A 22,935-nucleotide genomic window follows, 5' to 3' on the forward strand; every position below is an offset into this window, starting at 1 on the left:
GGATGTGCCTAACCATACAAAATTATATTGTGTTAATTTTATATTCGTACTTACGATTATTGCAATAAATCCCTGTGTAGCCTGGCTTGCAACTAAAACATTCCCCAGTGATAGCGTCGCAACTGTTGTCTACACAATTAAAGGGACACATCTTGGTACAATTTAAACCGTAAAAGCTTTTACTACATGCTGTATAATAAAGAAAACTAGGTTGAAATGATTTTTAGCTTGAATGGGGAAAGACTGCTATTTAGTTTATGTCTGTCCGTCCTTCCGTCCGATTTGTTAAGTTGTTGTTTTTTATACAACATTCTAGCTAAAATTAATGTTTAGGTAATGAAAAAATTTCGAATTTACATCGAGTTTTGGCGAAGCTACAAGTGAGATTTTATTTTCATTTTTATACATATATATATATCATGAAATTTTAAAGAAAATCGTTCGAACCGTTTTTGAAATAGCAATAAATACAAGAATTGCTTGTTTAAGAATATTTAACTACGATTCCTGAACGTTGTCTCATTGCAATTCAAGCATGCTGCAGTTTATTATTCTGTATGTAAATAAATGAATTTGCATAAGTTTTATCACATCAAAGCATATCCACACAGCTAAAATCATAAAACATAAAGAAGGGGAGGGAGAAAGACTGAAAAAGAGCAAATTAGGTTAAAATAGAAAGAAAGAAAGTAAGAGGGGAAGAGACGCAGAGTTAAAGTGATAGATAGATAGATAGATAGATAGATAGATAGATAGATAGATAGATAGATAGATAGATAGATAGATAGAAAGATAGAAAGATAAATATATAGATAGAAAGATACAAAGAAATGTAGTAAGGTAGATAGATAGATAGATAGATAGATAGATAGATAGATAGATAGATAGATAGATAGATAGATAGATTAGATAGATTAGATAGATTAGATAGATTAGATAGATAAGATAGATAAGATAGATAAGATAGATAAGATAGATTAGATAGATTAGATAGATTAGATAGATTAGAGAGATTAGAGAGATTAGAGAGATTAGAGAGATTAGAGAGATTAGAGAGATTAGATAGATTAGATAGATTAGATAGATTAGATAGATTAGATAGATAGATAGATAGATAGATAGATAGATAGATAGATAGATAGATAGATAGATTTGAAAAAAAAATTGGTTATGTTAACTTAAAGAATGTTCATATTACGAATTTTTCTAAAAATATTCAAACCATCAGTAAAGGAGGATGTTAATCCCACGTTAATCTAATCAGATATTATTGTCATTTTTAAATCATTCTAACAGCTTAGAGCAGTGGTCGGCAAACCGCAAATGAAAACAGCAATGTTTTTACAAAACATAAACTTGAATCATTTTAAATGACATTTAAAAAAAACAACAAAAGCTTTGCTTTACTAGGAGTATATTTCGAAAATTTAAACAGGAGTAAATATATAATTTGGAGCTATTTAGTTTCAATAAATGTGTCTTTGATTAACCATAGGTAAATGCGAATTAAACATGTTGTCCAAAGTAAGGAAAGAACAGCGAAAAAACGTTATGTATATGGAACTATTCTATGTCTTAAAAATCAATCTCCGTTCTCCAGAACTTTATGACTTACTTGCAGTGCAATGAGGAAAGTCTTGATACCCGATGCATCCAGTTGAACACAAGCCAGTTAATTTATCACAAGATGAGTTGTAACAAGAAGCGTTGCAGTTATTCAAACAATTAGGTCCCCATTTAGTAGAGGCACATTCTAAAATATAGCATTTTATATGGTAATTAGAACATTCAATTACATTTATTGATTTTTAAAAATACACATTAGCAAGTGTAATACAGATATTCAAATATAGTATAGTTACCTTAATTATAAACATTTTATTGGATATAAGCACAATAAATTATAGCACTAATATTGATTGTAATAGTTATTATTTTGATAAGTATAGTCGCATTCAAGAAAAACAAAGATAAAATATATAATATAAGTAATTCAAAAATAATAATCTACCCATAACCATCTTTTTTTTTTATTTTGTTTCCGATATCAGATTTAAGGTTTCAGACAACTAGACCCAATATCTGTGATTTAGGGTTTTTTATATCAGGCAGATTTTAACAGCTTCAAATAATATATTTATCTAGGTTTAAATTTCGTACTTATGGAACATGCATTATGTCATTCTATTTAGCCCTTTCTCAGAAAAAAAAATAAATGTTGGTCTAGTGTGAACTGAAAAGTTTGTACAAACTTGTTTCGTCTTTGGCTTTTTCTCCTTTCAATAATTTTCTTCAACTTGTCTAGAAAAATTGGCAATTTTTAAAGTTGTTTTTTTTTCGTTTTTTATATGTATTATGGGGCCAATATAAACAAAAAAAAGTTTTTTTGCTTTTTTATTGAGACTTATAAGTATTGTCTCGAGATTTTTTCTAAAGAATGCGTTCAGTTTTTTTTTAAGTTAAGTTTTTAAGGAATTGGCACTCAAAATGGCCACTCGGGCAGGTAAAAAGAGAATTCAATATTGTCTGCAAGAATATCAGAAGCTATATACTAAAAGTTAACCCTTTCTTTGCCAATATCAACTGAAGGCACATGTAAGTATCGAACGTTTTGACGATATTACCATATTGTTAGGTCGACTGAAGACATGATACCTCATAATACGGGTATACGAGCATAGACTAATCATAATCACATGTTTAACTCTTTCTCTCCTAACTGACGATATTAACGTTGATTCCACCAGAATATGGTAAACAATTACGGAGAGAAAGAGTTAATATTCAAAGAATTGTCGATTGAGAAGACATGGTTCAATGTGAATCTTGCTTATCTGATTATTTAATTGTTGGTTTTCTAGTGGGGACATTTTATTAATCAAGGTTTTTAGGAAAAAACGTTTCCCTTTATTAGCACTCCAGTTTTTTGTCAATGTGGTGCCGGTTAGATCCGTAAATGTACAATATGAAGTACTACTTTTAATTGATGTTTTAAATTATGTTTCACTTGTATACATATTAATTATATTTTACACATTTAAAATAAAAAGGTACATATTAATTAAAATATAAATAGATTGTATAACAGAATACTCAATTTAGTAATGAAAATATTTATATTATTTTTTAATAACAAAAACGTTTGCAAAACAAATTTACAAATATATTAGATAGCAATGCTCCATTGTAATATAGTCGCACGTAAAATTTAGAAAAATGGTGTATTTTTATAATTAAAAAATCTTGCGTATTAAAAAAAAACAACTAATTGATTTGCTTTCAGAAAAATATAAAGTAGCCATTGCATCATTAGTTCGAAAGGTTTAAAAAATGATGTCTGATTTTCAAAATCATTTCTAGCTTCTGTGATCTAAACAGGACTGACGAACCACACAAAAATTAATATCTATTCCCCTTTCTGGGCCACTAAAAACATTTTTTGTATGTATCTAATTTGAAAAAAAAACAACAAATTTTTAATGGCATACACTGAATATACTATCAGTAAAACTAAACGACAAGATACCACTGAGACCGTTGGCTTAAAATATACACAGTTAAAACATCTCTAATTCAAATCATTTCCATATCATGTTCTTTAGATGTTTAGATTAAAAGTTTACTTGTATATGCAGTATGTAATTTTCATTAGCTATTTTTTTTAAATTTCGTCTAAGGGAAAAAAGCTGATTATCAACAGTTGGTGAATGCTATACTAAACAATATTCCATTTCCTTGATGGAAAATACGTAACAAAAAATCAATTGTACTTTCTTACCTAAATAGCCCGCCAATTTTGTAAACAATATTTTAAAAAAGGTTTTAGCCATCATGTAAATTGGATGAATTAAGTGTTAAAAATAATGTCTCCAATTCTTTATTTACGAAGATAATGAACAGAATGTTTATCAATGACTTAAATTATTCCCTGGTATTCCTAGCTGGCTCAGGCAACCCATTCCATGCTCTTATATTACTAGGAAGGAAGGAGTATTTGTAAAAATCTATACTAGCATATTGAACAAGGAAATTTCCGTTATCTTTTTGTATTTCTGAGTATTTTATTAGTTGTTTTTTATGTATTTGAAGATTATTATGTATAATTGATCCTTTTCTTTTTTTTTTATTATTTTAAATTTAATTAACATAGAGTAATTATGATTTAATTATAGACATATCCTTCACCTTAATTATATCCCTTACACTGTGGGGCACCACGTATATATTAATTTTACCATCTATCTATAGTCTTGTTTATCTTTGCCTTGTTTAGAATCATTTTGGTCTATTCTTTTATTTCGTCTTCCCATCACTTTCTCATTCTGCCTCTCCGTCTTAGCCCTGGTATTGTTCCATAAAAAAAAGGTCTTAGCGAGCTTTGATGACCTTGAGGTAAGGCCATTAAGTTTTAGTTTTTTTTTTTTTTGTTGTTTTTTGTCACTTACCAATAGAACATAGTGGTGGATCTGATTTGCCGTTGCAAATGGTATTGCATGTTCCGAGTTGTACATGACAGGATGATTTACAGGATTCTGGACACAGTTTTTTACACTCTAAACCCCAAAATCCAGGGAGACAATCTTAAAAAAATAAAGAAGTTGCTAAACGCAAATTGGTAAAAAAAATAGTAATGCTACATCATCAAATCAAGGTGAATTTTGGAAAAAAATGTTATCCTTACCTGAGCCCATTTAACCATTCAGTTTGAGTTTTATTTATATTATTTATTTATTTATATTAAACAAAAAAAAATAAATTAAAAAAAACAAGAAAAAAATAATATATAATTTTTATACAGTCATAATCTAACACCCGAAAGCAGAGGGCACATTCCACTAGTCGGCAAAGCAGGTTTTTAAGTAACTAATTATAAGATAAACATTGCAATGCTATTTGTATTATACAATCTATAAGTAATATAAGCTTCTAACTTTGATATGTCTTTACTTTGCTTGTGTCTGTTCCAGTTTCTTAATGTTTTCTTGAGTTGAGGGGTCCCTAACAGAGGATGTATATTATATTATTGGCCTAAACAAGGTTAAATATAATTTTAGTTTTTTTTTGTTACTCTTAACAACTGACATTTTTCTGGGTGGAAAGACATGCTCCAATTTGATTCCCATTTCTGTAATTCATCTAATTCTCTTTGTAAAATATCTGTGTCATGTGTTGTTTTTATTGTTCTATATATTATGCAAACGTTTGCAATTAATCTGACTTTTGTTCCTGAAGTAATGCAATTTGGTAAATCATTTATGTAAATTAAAAATAGTAGTGGACCTAAGACTGTTCCTTGAGGTACGCCTGAGTTTACTGTTATCGGTGTTGATTTAGAGCCATTTATTTTTACAGTTTGTTCTCTCCCAATCAGAAAATCTTTAATCCACTGATGCAGTGCACCATTAATGCCGAAATATTTTAATTGTTTAAGCAAACTATGGTGGTGAACTTTGTCAAAAGCCTTATAAAAATCTAGTAAGATGGCATCTATTTGTTCACTATTATCTAAACCTTTTGAAAAATCATCAATTAGTCCTATTAGTTGTGTTTCACATGATCTATATTTCCTAAAGATATGTTGTTATGGGGTAAGGACATTATATTTGTCTAATTAGTTTATGATGTTGCTACATATTATGTGTTCTAGGATTTTACATGTGATGCTCGTAAGTGATACTGGTCTGAAGTTTCCTGGGTCAGATTTTTCTCCTTTTTTAAATATTGGGGGTGACATTAGTTTCTTTCCAGTCCCTTGGTACTCTGCCCTGGTTAAGAGATGCTGAAAAAGTATTTTGAACACTGGGGCTAGCTCATTGCTTAGTTCTTTGAGTAATCTAGCTGGAATACCATCAGGTCCAGATGATTTATTCGGTTTGATATTGGCTAATATTTTTTGGATTCCCTTTTCTTGTACTTCTATATCTCCTATGCTGTCTACTTGGTTCAAATTAAGTAATATGTCCTTGTCTCCTGGGGCTGATGCAAAGTATTTGTTTAGGATGTTAGCTTTAGTCGTTGTTTATATTTCTAGGCCGTAAGGCCGCGGTAAGTTAAATAAGAGTTGTTTTTTTTTTCATAAATATATAGAACTACACAATATTTTATATTACTACTTATCCATTTATGTCCGTCATTTATGTTATTCAATATTTGTTGGTACTAAGACCATTTATTTCAAGTTTGTAGTTAATCATTTAAAGTCGTTTATTACTGCAATAGCGGGTCGATATGGGGACTCTGGTTGTTTTCAAATCCTATTGAAATCCCTACAACCCACTTATTCTAAATTAATAATAAAAAAATCGAGAGCAATTAATATTTGATTAAAGAAGTAGAGCAGAAAACTTTTGAAATAGTCGCATTTGTAATGTATTTACAATTAACTAATTAAAATTATTTAAGATGAGTCCAATATAGTTTTATATATATTAAGTCAAGGTTTTTATAACATAGACATTTAAAGAAACAACAAACACTTCAAAAACTAAACAAAAAGTGGAAAGATACATATACATCCAAAAAGAGTTACCTCCATAGGCTTCAAATTCATTTAAGCAAACGAACGGTGTTGCATCCTGGTTAAATTTATTCGTCTGGCTAATTCTAACACCAGCGACAGAACTGCCGTTCAAGTTTAATACTGTGTAAACAAGTTTTGTTGGTTCAGAAGCATTTTGGTAAGTAAATATGGTCAGGTTGTTGTCGTCTAGCATTTCCAGAAGGAAACCTTTCAACCTTTCTTTTTCAGAATCGACTTATGAAATAAAAAAAAAGAACAAATCATCCATATTATTATATTATTTTTAAATTGTATGTATAGATGTTTCTTTTTCAAATCTAAGATGGTTCTTTTCTTGACAGATTATTACATTTATTTTATCTGTAAAAAAATATTTACTATACATTTGTAAAATACAAAATACCACCAATTCATAAATCAAGAGATCTTTCAAATCGCTGCACAGATCCACATAAAATTGCGTACACATGTTTCGTTCACCTCCTAGACAGTCACTAAGAAAGGTTTTGACTGGTTCCCAACCTAAAAACCCCAATTCTTGAAAATCCGCAAGTTTTCTATCAAACCTTTCTATTTTATTATCGACAAGCAAAGCTCTGAAAGTTGTAAAGAATGAATATATATATATCCGGGGGGGGGGGAAATCCACGCCCACCACCCCACAAAAAAAATATACTACCTGGAAATTATATGTAAGGCTATATTTACTAATTTATCAAAATATACAAAATAGATTAATAAATTACATAAATTTAGTCTAAAGATTTCCAAAGCAGGGCACACTTCTCCCGAGTATCTCAAGACATACGACCAGTAACTAACAGAAAATAATATATACAGTTTACAACACAGATCCAGTGGTCAGGCTAGTAACTCAGGAGCAAGTGAAAACTAAACAGTTTGAATGCCCTTACATAAACTACTCAAAGGAAATCACTTTAAAGTTGCTAAAAATAGTTAACTCCCCATTATATCACAGCTGCAATTGTACTGTTAATATGTTTTGAAATACAAACATAAATATAAATAAAATATATTACATAATCCTACGCAAGCTTTTGTCTAGTTTCCTATACAATATCAAATTTAATATATATTTTGTCGCTATATTGGCGTACACATATAATTTAACATGCCAATTGTGGGCCGGGTTGCATGGTGATGCCCGGGCCAATTTCAATACCAAGTCCAACCGTGCTACAAGAACTATTTAGCCTATATTTAGAAGTGTCGTGCTAAGAGGCTTCTGTCTACAGAATGTTGTGAGGCAAGCTAGATCCAGAAAAATATCGATAAATTCATTCTTAAAATACAAGCAATAACACTTTTATTATTTTAGCATTTCCTTGTTACAGAACTATTTTATTACTCGACGTAACATTTTTCGTTACCAAGTAGCACGACATTATGATACAATGAAACAAGAATAGCAGACTAGAATTTAACAACAGGCTACTGAAGATAAAAAAAAAAAGCCTCATTACCTATGTTCTCCACGTGACACACAGATACAGCATGGACAGCGCTTTATAGAGCTTGAATTTTTGTTCTCAAGCTACACAATAAGTGGCGTTTTTTTTAACACATCTTACTAAAATTAGATAAACTACTTAATCACACATAGGCGTTGCAACTTTAAAATAACCAATTTTCTCATAGTTTGAACTGGATTACAGATTAGCTGCCTTTATGTTTTGACACGCGCAAAGTATGATCATTGAGTCAGAGAACATCATTTGATTTGATTCTTCTTCTTCTTCTTCTTCTTCATCGTTCTCATTGTTATGTTGGAGTGTTCATATGACTAGACCAATACATGAGATGAACTGCGCAGTGGTTTCCAAATCAGGGAGCTCTCCATATAGTTTTCTTTCTATTGGGGTGATTTGGGGCCAATGTCTTATACGGGCCTCTTGGTAGAGAGAGCAGTTTTGGAGGACGTGGTCGGCATTTTCTGGTGATACTCCACATGGGCAGATTTCACTGGTTCCAATTTTGAGCTTCCGGAACATGTGTTGTCGCATTCTGTTGTGTCCGGTCCTAAGTCGAAAGATTAGACGTTGGTCTTGTCGGGATAGCTTATAGTAAGCATCATCTTTCTTGTGATTTAGATGGGAGCTCGTCCATTTCTCATTTATTTTATCTACAATTAATTTCTTCATTTCTTCTGGATAGAGAGCAGAGTTTACTTGTGAGTTTGGATTTGATTCTAAAATAAATGTTCGTATTGCCTGTGAAAATTAACTAACATAAATATATTTGCTATTCAAGATAATGTTTATAGTAATAGGTTAAAAGATTTAGAGAAATATAAAAAAGAGAGAAAAAGAGAGAGAGAGAGAAAAGAGAGAGCGAAACAAAAACAATAGTGATAGCGAGAGATAAAAGAATAATGTTTTCTTTTAAGTATTATGTTTAAACACTTACTTCTGTTATATAAAACACATTTTTTTATATTGTATTCTTGACCGAAATTCACTGTCCAGTATGGAGTTATATCACCTATGTTGGTATGACTACAACGTCCACCGTAACAAGAAACTAAAATCTTTCCATCAACAGCGTATTTTGAGTCATCTGAGTGAAACGTCGATGATTGGGAAGTCTTTTGAAAAAGTGCAAAATTACGACCTGAAAAAAAAAATCACGATATATTAATATAAATATAAAAATAATTATTATAAATTACACCTAAAAAGAAAAGGTGATAAATGTTTAAGGCATAATTAATATTAACATAATAACAAAATCAAAGACATAAGACATACTCCGAATTACGTCTAAGACAAAAAAAAATCCATTACAGCATACGGCCTATTAATAATAACAATGACAAGTCTACGTTTCCGAAGGATTAAGGATATTTAGTGTTGTAGCGTTGGTGGTGATGCGGATGGTAGTTGTAGTAGTAGTGTGGGTGTACTTAACCGAAACGTATCATCCAGGTCAGCACTAGACCAGCGGTCATCTGTGAGTTTGGTGAGTGTCACACGCAACGAGTGATATTACGAAGGCTCGAAAAGCAACTACGTTGGGAATAGCTGTAAAGAATTTGTCTTCTATAAAGAACTTGTCTTGTGTTAGTTCTTACTGTAGACAAATGGCTTCATGTAAGTGAATGCGACACCACACTGTACTAAGTGTATGATTCTGATAATAGAATATGAATAGATTGATCATTCTCGATTACTTTAATAGGAACAACAATTATATTAACACTCAACAATGGCGTATAAAATTTAAAAAAAAATTACAACACACACATACACATATAATATAAAAGAAAAAATCATGAATATACTTAAAGTATTAAATGTGCACAAATTAAACATCCAAGGGTGCGTGGACTAGATTCTGCATTGCAATATTTCAAAGCATCATCAAACACCATAACAATACCAAAATATTCAATTCGCACATATAGAAAAAATAATATATTCTAACTATACACGGACTAACCAAAAAACAAACAACAACACTCAGACCAGGTCAGCTCCACAACTGACTAGACTGAACACTCAATACCCCGTAATAATAAAAAGTTTACAAACACACACACACACTCTCACACTCCCCTGCTCTTGACAATAGCACTCAGTTCAGTAGTGTCAAATATAGTTGGGTAAACACCGAGAAATGTCGAGGGTTGTACCCGTCCGATTCCAGAAAAACATTAGGGATCCTATAGTTCGTCCATTTTGGTTCGAAGATGACTATTTTTATCATCCATAGGCTGAGTACTTTGCACTAGGATTTTGTGCCTCCTCATGTGGCTGGTGAGACCTATTTGAGCCCGGAATGTTCGACTGCACACTGGGCAGGTTATTCCAGATGGAGCTAGTGTCATTGGCCTTACTTTTCTACTCTGGCTTTTTTCTTCTGCCAGCTCTATTCTCTTTTCCTCAGCAACCTGTGCGCCAGTTTTCACATCGCGACGCCATGATGTTATTTCATGTGCCTTTGTCTCCCAGGTGCCTGGGTCTATGCTGAACGCCTCCAGAGAAGCTTTGAGGGTGTTTCTAAAGCGTTTACTTTTGACGTCTTTTCGATGCTTTCCTTCCCTAAATTGGTCTAACAGGAGTTGTTTAGGAATGCGGCAGTCTTTCATTCTGCACACGTGTCCTGCTCATCGCAGCTGGGACTGCATCAGGATTGTGTGGATGCTTTTCGAAGGACTTCAGTGTCTGGTATTTGTTCTTGCCATTTGACATTTAGTATTTTCTTAGAATGTCATGTGGAAGTGGTTCAGTTTCTTTACAGGTTTTATGTACACTGTCCACGTTACTAAAGCATAAAACTATGTATTGAGGCTGACAGCTCAGTACATCCCTAGCTTTGTATTTGTGGTGATACCTCGCTTGTTCCATTTTTAGACAGTCTGCCATAGTAGGATGCACTGACCTTTGTGATGCGCAGGTCGTATTCATTATCGATCTTTCCGTTTCTGGAGAGTGTGCTACGAAAATCTGTCCACTGCATTTATATCATGTCCATTTATGTTGATGCTTGGATCCGAGTAGGCTTTCCCTGCAGGACCCGATGGAAAAAAGAAGCAGATCAGGACACAGATCTTTTAAAGTCCAACCAGATTTGGGAACTGTGCTTGAAAATATTGGTCCTATGCAAGAGCAGATCACCAGTATCAAGCGATAACAGATGGGAGCTATTCGTAAAGAGATCGCTTCTATGCGAGAACAGATGAACTTCGAACTAGGAAACACCATTGACAAGACAGATGCTATGGACTTGGGAATCAAAACCAAAATATTGGTTTAGAGCCCAAGCATACATTCTGTGGAGGAGAGGATCACCATTATAGATGAACAGATGAATGGGAGTGTCAACGCAGTGGGGAAGTCCAACTAAGAATTAAAGACACAAGTTTATTGTAACAACACTAATGCACGGGAAGCGAATATGACGTCATTCGTACCTGATGTTTGCTGAAAAAAATGAGGCCCTTTTTTATTTGATGGTTTTGTGTCCTGCTCCATGTACAAGAAGCATTTTGACGTAGCGGCTTAAGTAAACAAATAGATCAGCGAGGAGGTGAAACCAACTGCCCTTGTGTTATCTCTAAGAGGAAAAGCCTCCATATCACTAAAGTCCCTACCAAAGAAACAAGACATCGTCGCTCTCGCCCAAGCTATTGAAATCCGATACAGAGATGAAAATTTGCTAGTACCGTATAGATAAAAAGAAAACTACAGGAGCAAGAGACAAACATCGAACGCATCACGCAATTGGTTTACACAATAGCCGCTCTAGATTTTTAGGAAGTTATCATCACATACGCTTTAATTGATACGCTTTGAGACCTCGAGTTCAAAGAGCCATCAGAGTAAGAGGTAAACGCAAGGCTATCAAAGCTCTAGTTTACGCTCTACCATATGAATCCGCTAAAACTATTCATGGAGCGCTCATCAAGTCAAAGCGGACAATTTCGTTTAACTTGTCAGAAGGGTCACAGAGGCACATGACAAATAAAGAACATCCCAGATACGAGACCATTAGCCTAGGTCCCTTTAAGATGTTGGAATTGTGGTGAAATTGGCCATATCCAAAGAAGCTGCACTAGAAACGATCGGTACCCATCACAAATTTAAAAAAAGTATACAGGTTCCTAGGAAAACTAGACACTAGTTACAATTGGCAAAGACAAAAGGGTACCCGTTATGAACTTCGGCTCCGGAGGTAGACATTTACTGGAGGGTTAAACCATCTCCGGCTGCCATGTTACGAAGTGATACGAAACTGCAACAACAAATTACTTTAATCCTTGCAGAAATTGAAACGATCGTATCAAAAGAGCAGTACACCAAAGTAGAACATTTCCTAAAATAATTTTCTGACAAATTGCCATCTGATGAAATGGACCTTTGGCGGATAAATCTGATTCAGTATTGAATAGACGCAGGAAACACTAGGCCTATCCGAAAGCAGTAATGTCGACTGACTCTAGCAAAGTATAAAGAAGCTATGGACATGATAAATCGAATGAAAATAACAGACTTACCAGTTTTACTGGCTCGGTTATCGAGATGATGTAGAAGAATGGTGTCGAAGATGCGCCGCATGTACAGCAGCAAAGAGCCAGCACAGGAGATTAAAAGGACATATGCAGCAATACAATGTTGGAAATCCCTTCGAAGAATTACAATCGATGAAGAAGAAACATTTCCAAGTCACAGAAAGGAAATAAGTACATTTCGGTAGCTATTGACTATTTTACTATATAACCAAAAACGTTTGCGATACCAAACCTAGAAGCCACCACCATAGCGGAAATACTTGTGGAAAATTGGGTTGGCCGATTGGGTAGCTAGTTTACCAGAAAAAAACATGGTTGAGAACATTTCGTGTACATTTATAAATATTTTTGAATTAGTGATATTGAAAATATTCAACTACTATGTTTCTTTATAAATATATTCTTGACATAATCTCCCTTACAATTATGTATTATTTTAGTAGTGGTGTATTGTTTTATTAAAAAAAATCGATTGCATAATTAGTTTTAAAATTAAAACGGTTTGCTTTTAGACAACAAAAAGTAGCCGTAGTACATAAGCTTTGCAAGCCACAAGGATTGTTGAAATATGATTTTCCATTTCTCTTCTAGTTTTTGACATCTAAGTGTGATAGCGGACAGACAGACATTTTACGCAAACCTAAAAGCAACATTTTTTTTTCCTTACTGGGGCAGCTAAAAATGAATCAGTGTGGTTTAAAATAAATCTCCAGATACTTAATAGTCAAAACTTGTAATACATATGGAATATTAAATACGCAATATATAAAAAGATATATTTTCTTAATAAATGTTTTAATAAGAGAATAATAAAATCTTTACAATTTTAAAAGAAATGTAAGAAAATAAGATATAATATACCTCCGCTTATAAAAATGGTGCATATAGATTCTACACTATTTCCTTCAAGTTTTAATGTTGTCATTGCAACATTGTTGTCACAAAATATGTCAAGTGTTGTTTCGTCTACAGAAATTAATCTTGCATTCTGACATAGTGCATTGTTTAAGCTGAGGGTTATGTTTCTGAAAGAAGCTTTAAAAAAAAGCAAAATAAGTCTTAACTTTTTTGTCTAACTACTTAAGATGCTTGTTGAAGTACATAGATGTTTTTGCTAAAATATTAGTACTATTTTGAATGTTTTTTTTTTCATTCTTAAATAAACTTATATCCAGGCTTTTGCCAAGGGTCTGTGAATGGAGCATCACATGAAGAATGCAAGTACAAGTAAACTTTTAGACAAACTATGACACACGAAGACCAGGGATAGAAAACAAAAACCCTTCATGTTTAAGCTGATGAACACTTGAATAATACCAGTCAGCCCCATATGCAGGTCCCTGACACACATAAAAAGATAATAATATAATTGACTTATTAGACAACGTCACACCCTGTGGACCGAATCGTCAACCGCAAAGCTTCCACTGAGAAAGCTTGCTGAATACAACGAGTTAGACCAACGTTCTTAATGACAACAGCAAAGTCACCCATTTCCTCTCTATGTGCTAGGGAAGTGACGACAACCAAGAATGCGGAAGTGTTGATTCAAGTGGCAACTTAGGTAGTCGTATCCGTGTGCGTAATCCGTCAAAACAGATGACACAGACCTGTGAACCGCGAGTGCTCAAACGTGACATACGGACGATTAGTCAGGAAACTACAATGGTATTGTTATGACTTTGCCATGCGCACCGCCATCCAAGATAGTGCAGAAAGAAGGTGCGCACTATCAGTGACCAGACAAGTCGGATGTTGACATAAGAGACTAACGATTTCCGCCCAAGAGAGAGCCAATATGGAGATGCTGTACTCAAGGCAGATGCCCTTTGTGTTTGTCATGTCTCTATGTAAATAAATATCGATGTGCCTCGTTGAGTTGCCTCACTTAAGTTATTACAATATGAAGACCCTAAAAAATAACTCGAGATATGAATTTGTGATAATCTAGAAGAAGCTGGTGGCACTTCAGTTGGGTTTCTATCGCATTCAAGAAGGTCTTTGGAAACCTTTATATGAAAGAGTGTTTAGACAATGCTGTCCTGACACCGTGAGTCCAGTAGGACATTATTCCGATAGAGAAAACAAGTCCAGGACGAGACAGAGAGACTAGTAGAGTTTTGTATAACAGTGCGGGAATCTACATTTAAATGATTTGTAAAATTAGTGTCTCGTCATGGGCGCCCGCAGGATTTTTCTCACGTGGTTGCAATCTATGGCTTTATTTGCAGTTTTAACTTTCTTATTACTTTCAAGTTACGCAGATTATTAAAAGAACTAGTGCCCCCCCCCCTTTTGTTTTAGACAATGTGATAATGACCACTTTTGTCATCCAGGGGCTAAGTGCTTTGCACTGAAGTTTTGTGCCTCCTCAAGTGGCTAGTAAGACCTATGTGATCCCGCACTGTTCAGCTGCACACAAGGCAGGTTATTCCAACTGGAGGTATTGTCATTGGCCTTGCTTGTCTTCTCTGGCGTTTTTCTTCTGCCAACACTGTTATCTTTTCCTCAGCTATTTGTGCACTAGTTTTCACAACGCGACGCCATGATGCTTTGTCATGTGCTTAACTCTCCCAGGTGGCTAGGTTTATGCTAAACGCTATCAGAGAAGCTTTGAGGGTGTCCCTAAATCATTTTATTTTTCCGCCATGTGAGTGTTTTCCTTCCCATTGGCCATACAACAGTCGTTTAAGGATGCGGTGGTCTTCCATTCTGCAGACGTGTCCTGCCCATTGCAGCTGGGACTGCATATGGATTGTGTGGATGCTTAACAGACTCACTTTTCGAAGGACTTCAATATCTGTCATATTTTTTGCCATTTGGCATTCAGTATTTTTCTTAAACATGTCATATGGAAGTGATTCAGTTTCTTTGCATGTTTTCTGTATGCTGTCCACGTTTCTGATGCATAGAGGATGACAGTTCGAGAGATCCTTAGCTTTGAACAAGCTGGCGATGAACGCCTATCTTTCACAGCGCTGAGAGAATTTTTCACGTTCCAGCTCTTGCATCGTTTTATGGAACCAAACAGAAAATCCGGTTTTGGTACTCCATTCCTGTATATCTAAAATTTGGCTTCTAGGAATTCAGAGAGGGATGCAAGCCCATAGTCTGACTCAATCACTCCTGCTTCCTGAACTCTATAATCTCCTCTGCCAACACGCAAATATCGTCACAAGATATAACAACAAAGAAAATCAGAGTGAGTGAAAATATTATAGCGGATTCACTATCTAAGCATTGTTGGCAAAATAGTTTTGCTTGTGCGGCACTATCCAGGCTACAAATGATAGCCTCTAGAGTGTCATTGTCGATTAAAGTGTGGTAGATCCACCATAGAACTAATATCCTCTTTACGATTATTGCGGGGGAAATTGAAAGAGAGAGAGACAGACCCTTTTACATCTTTTTTGTTAATCTGACTGAAGACTTTGCCATAACAAAATTGGCTTTCTTTTTAAACTCCTAGGGAGAAAAGGTTGCCTTTTGTAACTACTAAATTTGATTGAGTGCTTTCACTAGAAAACAAACACAAAATGTACTATCTAATAATGAAGCCCAGTAAAAACCTTACGTAACCATTAATAGTCAACCAGTTTACCATTTTTTGCTATCTTAGCTCCATCATATCCAACGATATTCTACTAGATTAAGACATTAACACTAGGCCCCACGACACGGTTGCAGAAAAGAGTGTGGGGCAACATTTTGCTGACAAACAATACTAAAGCTTAGTGATGAATACTTTGCAATACGGAAGTGAATCATGGTCAACCTACTAATGGCAGGAAAACAAGCTGTGTCTTCCACTTCCGATGCCTAAGACGGATTTTTAAAATAAGGTGGCAAGATAAAATTACCAATGAGAAAGTGATAGGAAAAGCAGTGTGCCAGAACATCAGCTCTGTTATCAGCAGTAGAAACCTTGGCTGGCTTGGCCACGTTCCTAGAATGCCAGTAGGTCGACTTCCAAGAAACATTCTGTATGGCGATCTAATAGAAAACAGGAGAGCCGCTAGTCGCCCACTTTTACATTATACGAATGTATGCAAACGCGACATGGAGCTCTTCCAAAATCGACACTAACAGCTGAAAAAAAGTGGCACTTGCAGAGCGAGCATAAAGAAAGAGTTACGGATTGCAAATGCTATACATAAAAGGAGCAGAAAGAAGGGTGAAAATACAACGCCTGGTGATTATATATGCCCAACTTGCGATCGCAGCTGTGTATCAATGATTGGCCTCTTTAGTCACACAAGAAGTTGCAAAGGGAAAAGATCGTCTCTCGAGACGTAAAATGCCACAGATATACAGAACAGAGCATTATTAATAAAATTAAACAGATAAATAGACAAGATAACATTGAATACGATTTTCTACTTTAATTTAAACAAAGTTATGTTTCAAATGTAAACGTTCGTATAGATTACTAAGAAAACATACATTTGTTTATTACATTCACCCTTAACCAGGTAAATGTTTGTGGTTCACTCCAAGTGAATAAGACATAATGAAGAAGTAAACGTAGACTACAATCTTGTCTTGATGAGTTAGACCTTAAGGTTTCACCACTTGGTGGCTCTATCTTTGCATCAATTACAAGATCATCTAAAAATAAAAGTGAACATTTATTAGAAAAGTTTAAAAGTATTTCTTGGCTATAAAATATTTATTTTTCACATTTCTTACTTATAACTATATTTTTAAATAAAACAACAACATCAAAATAACTGTCATCTCGCATTGTACACCCCAACATCAATATTTAGTAAAGTAAGTTTACTACACTAATAGGATTTTAATTACATTAACCCAACCTTTATTTAACCTTGTACTAAGGATGATTAGTTCATATTTCTTGGGATGCACGCAATCACTAAACAGTTAGTGTTAAGTCAGTCTCTAAGTAAGTCTTTGAGTTGTTTAAACTTATATCTAGACATAGAGATCTGGAATCCATTCTGATTTTGATTGTCATCAATTGTGTGATATGGATATGTCGAGACTGCGTGTTATCTAATAGTCCTTTTAATAAACTTATAACTATAGTGAAGTTCGTATTGGAAATCTTTTTTTTTAAATTAAATCAGTAACTAAATCAATAAGTTTCTTAATAAATGGACAATTATTTTAAAATGAGCCATTGATACCTTTTCTATTGTGACTTAAGATGATTTTTTTTTTACCAATGCGCAAATCTATGAATGAAACTTTTTAAATGAAGAAGTCTGTGAACTTTTTAAAGAAATTACCTACCCTGAATTTTGTAAAGTGGTGTAAATAATTGAAAGAAGCTGCTTACATAATTGATTTTGGCGATAAGGAAATATTGTCCCCGGTCTCAAGGGAGACAATAAAAAATTGTCAAGAAAGGGAGAGTTTATAATTTTATATTAACTTTGTTCTTTCCTAACAACGCTTGCTGCAGTTGTAATCCACAAACATACCAAAAGTATTGGAATATAGTTTTTTTTCTAGATACATTCATCTATACTTTCATTAGTAAAAAAAAAAAAGGTAGTCTTACCGAGAATATTTGACTTTAGTAAAAACTTTCAACATGTATGTAAATAGACTTTAGCATCTATTTCTGGCTCTTGCTGTCATCATTTTCTAGACCTTTGCTGCAGTCTACTCGACATTCGTGATGGAAATCATGAATTGTGCTTTTGAAACTATTTTTTACAAAACTTTGTTTTTGTAATGGTGGATTAGCTTAATTTAGAGACCTTGTTGCCAGACATTGTCAAATCCTTTTGGTTTCTTTCATTGAAAGCCGTCTTCTATTTCTTGTTTGATAAGGGCAATTTGATCCTATGTTGATCTTCATTTTTTAAAGCCAGCCTTGGCTTCAGTGAGTAGGTTATTTGACTCTAGTATCCAAGTGAGTCTGTAATTTACCACTTTTTAAAGTAAGTTGCTGTTTCAACCGACTCTCTACAGTGTCGTCATCGGGCATTAAAATTTTGCCGGAACAGGGCAAAATAAGCATCAACAGGGCAGTGCCCCGTCCTACACTGCGCAATAATGGATTGTTCCGACCTTTTCAGCCTCCACCATGGATCGTCGCGGGGCGACGCAAATGCTGCCAGACTCCACGTGCTTTGTTGGAGCCATCCCAGGATTTCAACCACTTGTCCTGTACCCATGAGAAAATACCAGAGCTCGCCACTCCTAGTCAATGTCACTGCTAAAAGCCTCTATTTGGAAAGCTTAGTGGCTTGATTGGACTAGTCGATTAAATCTCTGGTGAACATCCAACCCTGTATTTGCATTAAATTGCGATTAATATATTTTTACCAGGTTTTAATGTTATCAAGAAATAAACCATGTTGACTGTCGTCTTTTAGCGTCATGTTTTAACAATTCCTTATAGAGGCTTGCCAACTCTTCGTGGATAACTAAACGAACACGGGTAACTAGTTATATTTCCAGAGACAGAGATGATCAACTCACACCTCCATTTATTCGTTTAGTCCATCACGTTGACTTCATTGATAGGCAGGGGACCACAGGTCAATTACAATGGGCATAGGCTTAATGTTAGCATATTGACACTCTCTAGAGGTCATACCTTTCGAGAGAACGGAGTTTATTTACTTGATAAACACGTCAATTATATGGCTAGACTAAAAACACAAAGGACCTTTTGCTACACAGAAAACAAACCGAGCGATTTCATAGCCATGTAAGCCATTAACTAATTACTTTGTAGATAAAAATATAGCGTACTGACATTGTAAATATCATCATTGGCCTCCTTCTGTCGTAGAACAACTATGGTTCATCTCGCACAATTCCTCTTGTGGCTGTGGAACCCATGTTTTGGAGAGACACTCTCGTCCACAAATATTGCAGGTTAAGGTGGCTTTTGTTTCGGTGGTAGGGGCTGTCCATTTTTCGCATTGTCCATTTTTCTTCCATGGCTGAGGCCCATATTCTTTCGCTATCCATAGCTTTCTTGGTCACTGTCTCCCTCCATCTGGTGCGGTCTAGAGCTATGTCTTCCCAATGGTCAGTATTGATGTTCACTGATTTGAGGTGCCTTTTTATTACATCTATGTAACGGAGGTGGGGGCGACCAGTTTTTCTTGAGCCAGTCGCGAGTTGTCCATTGAGGATGCGTTTGTCCTCCATCCTGCGAACATGTCCAAGCCAGAGCAAACGGCGTTGTCTGAGGGCTGTAAAGATGCTGGGAATACCTATTCGTGCAATGATCTCAGTATTGCACACTTTGTCTTTTTCTAAAGTGTTAGCTTGAACACCACTTTTTGGGGTTAAGTGTATTGATCTGATAACGCTATTCTTAATAATTAGTGTCTCATAACTACTCGTTATCACTGGACTTTTTTTTATACTTACGATGAGTATTTAGCCACTATGAATCAGGATAAGACGCGACACACCTGACACCCATAAGCTGTTAAGCTTTAAGTCATCAATCACAAACAGAGGTTAAACAAAGAGGTAACAAAAAGGGAAAAAAAATAATATTACGAATACAGGCATGTTATTTCACAGTTTTACAAAACAATCTATTTACAAGACGGGTAGCTATGCGGCTCCGGCTCCAGTTACGGACGAATATCATATTTTACTATTCGGCCAAATCCGGCTCGACAGAATATCAAAAAAGTGCAATCCAGTGAGCCCCTAATGTAGACCGCGCCTTTTTGAGGGAAATACCGAAAAAAAAAAACAATTGGCGACACAGTGATTTCACCGTTATTTCTTTTTAACATAATCATCCAAAAATTAAATTAGGCTATGTTGAACACTGTTAATGTGTATATTCCATCAATCGTCACAAACGGTTTTTATTTTATAAAAAATATATACTAATACTAAATATACTAAAGTTATAGACCACCATTTTTTCATGAAAGAGAAATGTATTTGTTACTATTCCTATTTTTCAAGACAAATGAAATCTAAAAAATGTTCTTAATCGTTGGACAAAGAAAAGTTCCTTAGAACTATTACACCCATCTGTATTTTGTAACCAGCTCCATTTTATTTCACTTACACCCTTTTTTTTTATATTTGTCTTCAGATTTTTTAAAAACAATTATTATATGTCGAATATATAGATAGAATTGGCAGGTAATACTTACTGTACTGACAGGCTAAACCAAACCATCCATCACTGCAGGACGATCCTAGACAGTTTCCTTTAGAGTCACATGATCCTTTACAGCGGCACGCGTATTTACATGGTAGGGCATAGTTTACAATATTACAAAAATCTGTTGTATAAAAAAGAAACTCATTTTATGCATGTGTTTAAATTGTATCGTTTATCATCTCAATATGTTTTAATTATAAGAAAACAGATTAATGAAGTTCAAAATATAATTTAAAAATAAAATTAAAATGAAGTTATATTTTTTAACAAAAGAGAAAGGTAAATAAATAATGCAATAAATATGCGACTGTTTCGTAGAGAACATAAGACTAAAATGCTTTTTAACGTTGGATTCTCCAAATATTGCCATATGCATTCTATATTTGGGTTCCTTCAACTTAAAATACTACCAAAAAAAAAACAACTTCAACAGACGTAAGAATAATAAACAAGGTTACAAAGACAGTTTGTGTAGAAATAAAAACTCAAAATCGGCCCCCAGAGTGGTTGTCACTGCCTATTTCTAGTTGTAGGCGTGATGACGCGAATGCCTCTAAGTGTTGTAGATACCTCTTCTGGTATTGCTGTAATGTTCTTTAATTAAATACTTTCTCATACGCACTAGATTTGCAGGTGCGTGAGAACACTAACGTATTGAACTCTCCAAGCACAAACGTTCCGAATTATTAATAAACGCTCTTGCAGCAGACAAGAATTTTATTACATATAAAATATAGATTACAAAAGATACAGGCGACTTCAGCCTTCACCAAATATAATACAATAAATACTGGCTACTCATGCCATGTAGACAAAGTAATCACATCAATATAAATATAAGTCCAAAGAAATCTCTTAAGTTAACACTTGCTCAAATTTGCCACCGTACATATAACAGACAGAGAAAATTATATTACAGCCACTCTCTGCTGGAGTTCTTCACCAACTGATTAACATTGACCCTTATTTTAGAGTCCTTTAAACTTATTCTCGTGTTCTCAGCACGGAATATTAAAATAGGTGACTGAGTCCCTGAACTTTATTTTCGTGGTCTCAGCACGGAATATTAAAATAGGTGACTGAGTCCCTGAACTTTATTCTCGTGGTCTCAGCACGGAATATTAAAATAGGTGACTGAGTCCCTTAGACTTGTTCTCGTGTTCTCAGCACGGAATATTAAAATAGGTGACTGAGTCCCTGAACTTTATTCTCGTGGTCTCAGCACGGAATATTAAAATAGGTGACTGAGTCCCTGAACTTTATTCTCGTGGTCTCAGCACGGAATATTAAAATAGGTGACTGAGTCCTTGAACTTTATTCTCGTGGTCTCAGCACGGAATATTAAAATAGGTGACTGAGTCCCTGAACTTTATTCTCGTGGTCTCAGCACGGAATATTAAAATAGGTGACTGAGTCCCTAAACTTTATTCTCGTGGTCTCAGCACGGAATATTAAAATAGGTGACTGAGTCCCTGAACTTTATTCTCGTGTTCTCAGCACGGAATATTAAAATAGGTGACTGAGTCCCTAAACTTATTCTCGTGTTCTCAGCACGGAATATTAAAATAGGTGACTGAGTCCCTAAACTTATTCTCGTGTTCTCAGCACGGAATATTAAAATAGGTGACTGAGTCCCTAAACTTATTCTCGTGTTCTCAGCACGGAATATTAAAATAGGTGACTGAGTGTCACTTCATGTCACAGAGGTTCTAAAACTGGACTGTGACAGTGGTCCACCCAGGCAGGTCAAAAGGAAGGTTTCAATTTTTGCAGAAAGAACATCAGAATGAAATTATATCAAAGACAAATGACAGAGAAGAATGAAGAAGGTTGGCAGATCTTCTGTGGTGCCCCAGCGGCCCAGCAGACAAAAGTGAAAGTAAATGTTATGTTAGAAAGGAATCTGGCGTACCGGATGTCTTATAATGAGTTTCTAATTGATCTAATTATTTTTTAAATGGTCAATCTCTTTTTCAAATCCTCAAGAAAAAACACTTTCTCTTTTAGTTAAGTGTGATATTTAATGCTTGTGCTATTACAGTTCACAGGATAATATGAAAAACTACTTATTAATTCTTGTTTTTACTTATGTCGAACTTATATACATACTGAATAGAATTTTTCTCTTTAAATAAAAGTAAACATTTTTTTTGTTTAAATGTACTAGATAGTATGACAGAACTTAGTAACTTAGCAAAACAAATATATTTTTTTTTTACAAAAAATTTAAAACCATTAGCTTAAGTGTTAAAAGATATG

The 22,935-nt window shown here is 34.4% G+C and overlaps 1 protein-coding gene across 2 annotated transcripts in view; it reads right to left on the bottom strand.

Annotated features, from left to right (window-relative positions):
• The window catches only part of LOC106076529 (uncharacterized), a 35,619-nt gene that overhangs the window by 7,687 nt on the left and 4,997 nt on the right, over window positions 1-22,935 (bottom strand). Inside the window, exons 2-9 of one of the 2 annotated variants that reach the window (XM_056029050.1) lie at window positions 20,666-20,797; window positions 16,995-17,159; window positions 13,413-13,586; window positions 8,948-9,151; window positions 6,530-6,754; window positions 4,446-4,580; window positions 1,616-1,753; window positions 55-129 (exon numbers count right to left, since the gene is read on the bottom strand). In XM_056029050.1, coding sequence (XP_055885025.1) covers window positions 55-129; window positions 1,616-1,753; window positions 4,446-4,580; window positions 6,530-6,754; window positions 8,948-9,151; window positions 13,413-13,586; window positions 16,995-17,159; window positions 20,666-20,797 — 1,248 coding nt within the window. Of the gene's footprint in view, window positions 1-54; window positions 190-1,615; window positions 1,754-4,445; window positions 4,581-6,529; window positions 6,755-8,947; window positions 9,152-13,412; window positions 13,587-16,994; window positions 17,160-20,665; window positions 20,798-22,935 lie in introns of both variants that reach the window. The other variant, XM_056029049.1, reaches the window with a different exon arrangement.

Source organism: Biomphalaria glabrata, chromosome 5 (assembly GCF_947242115.1).
Source record: "Biomphalaria glabrata chromosome 5, xgBioGlab47.1, whole genome shotgun sequence".
NCBI classification, from domain to species: Eukaryota; Metazoa; Mollusca; class Gastropoda; family Planorbidae; genus Biomphalaria; species Biomphalaria glabrata.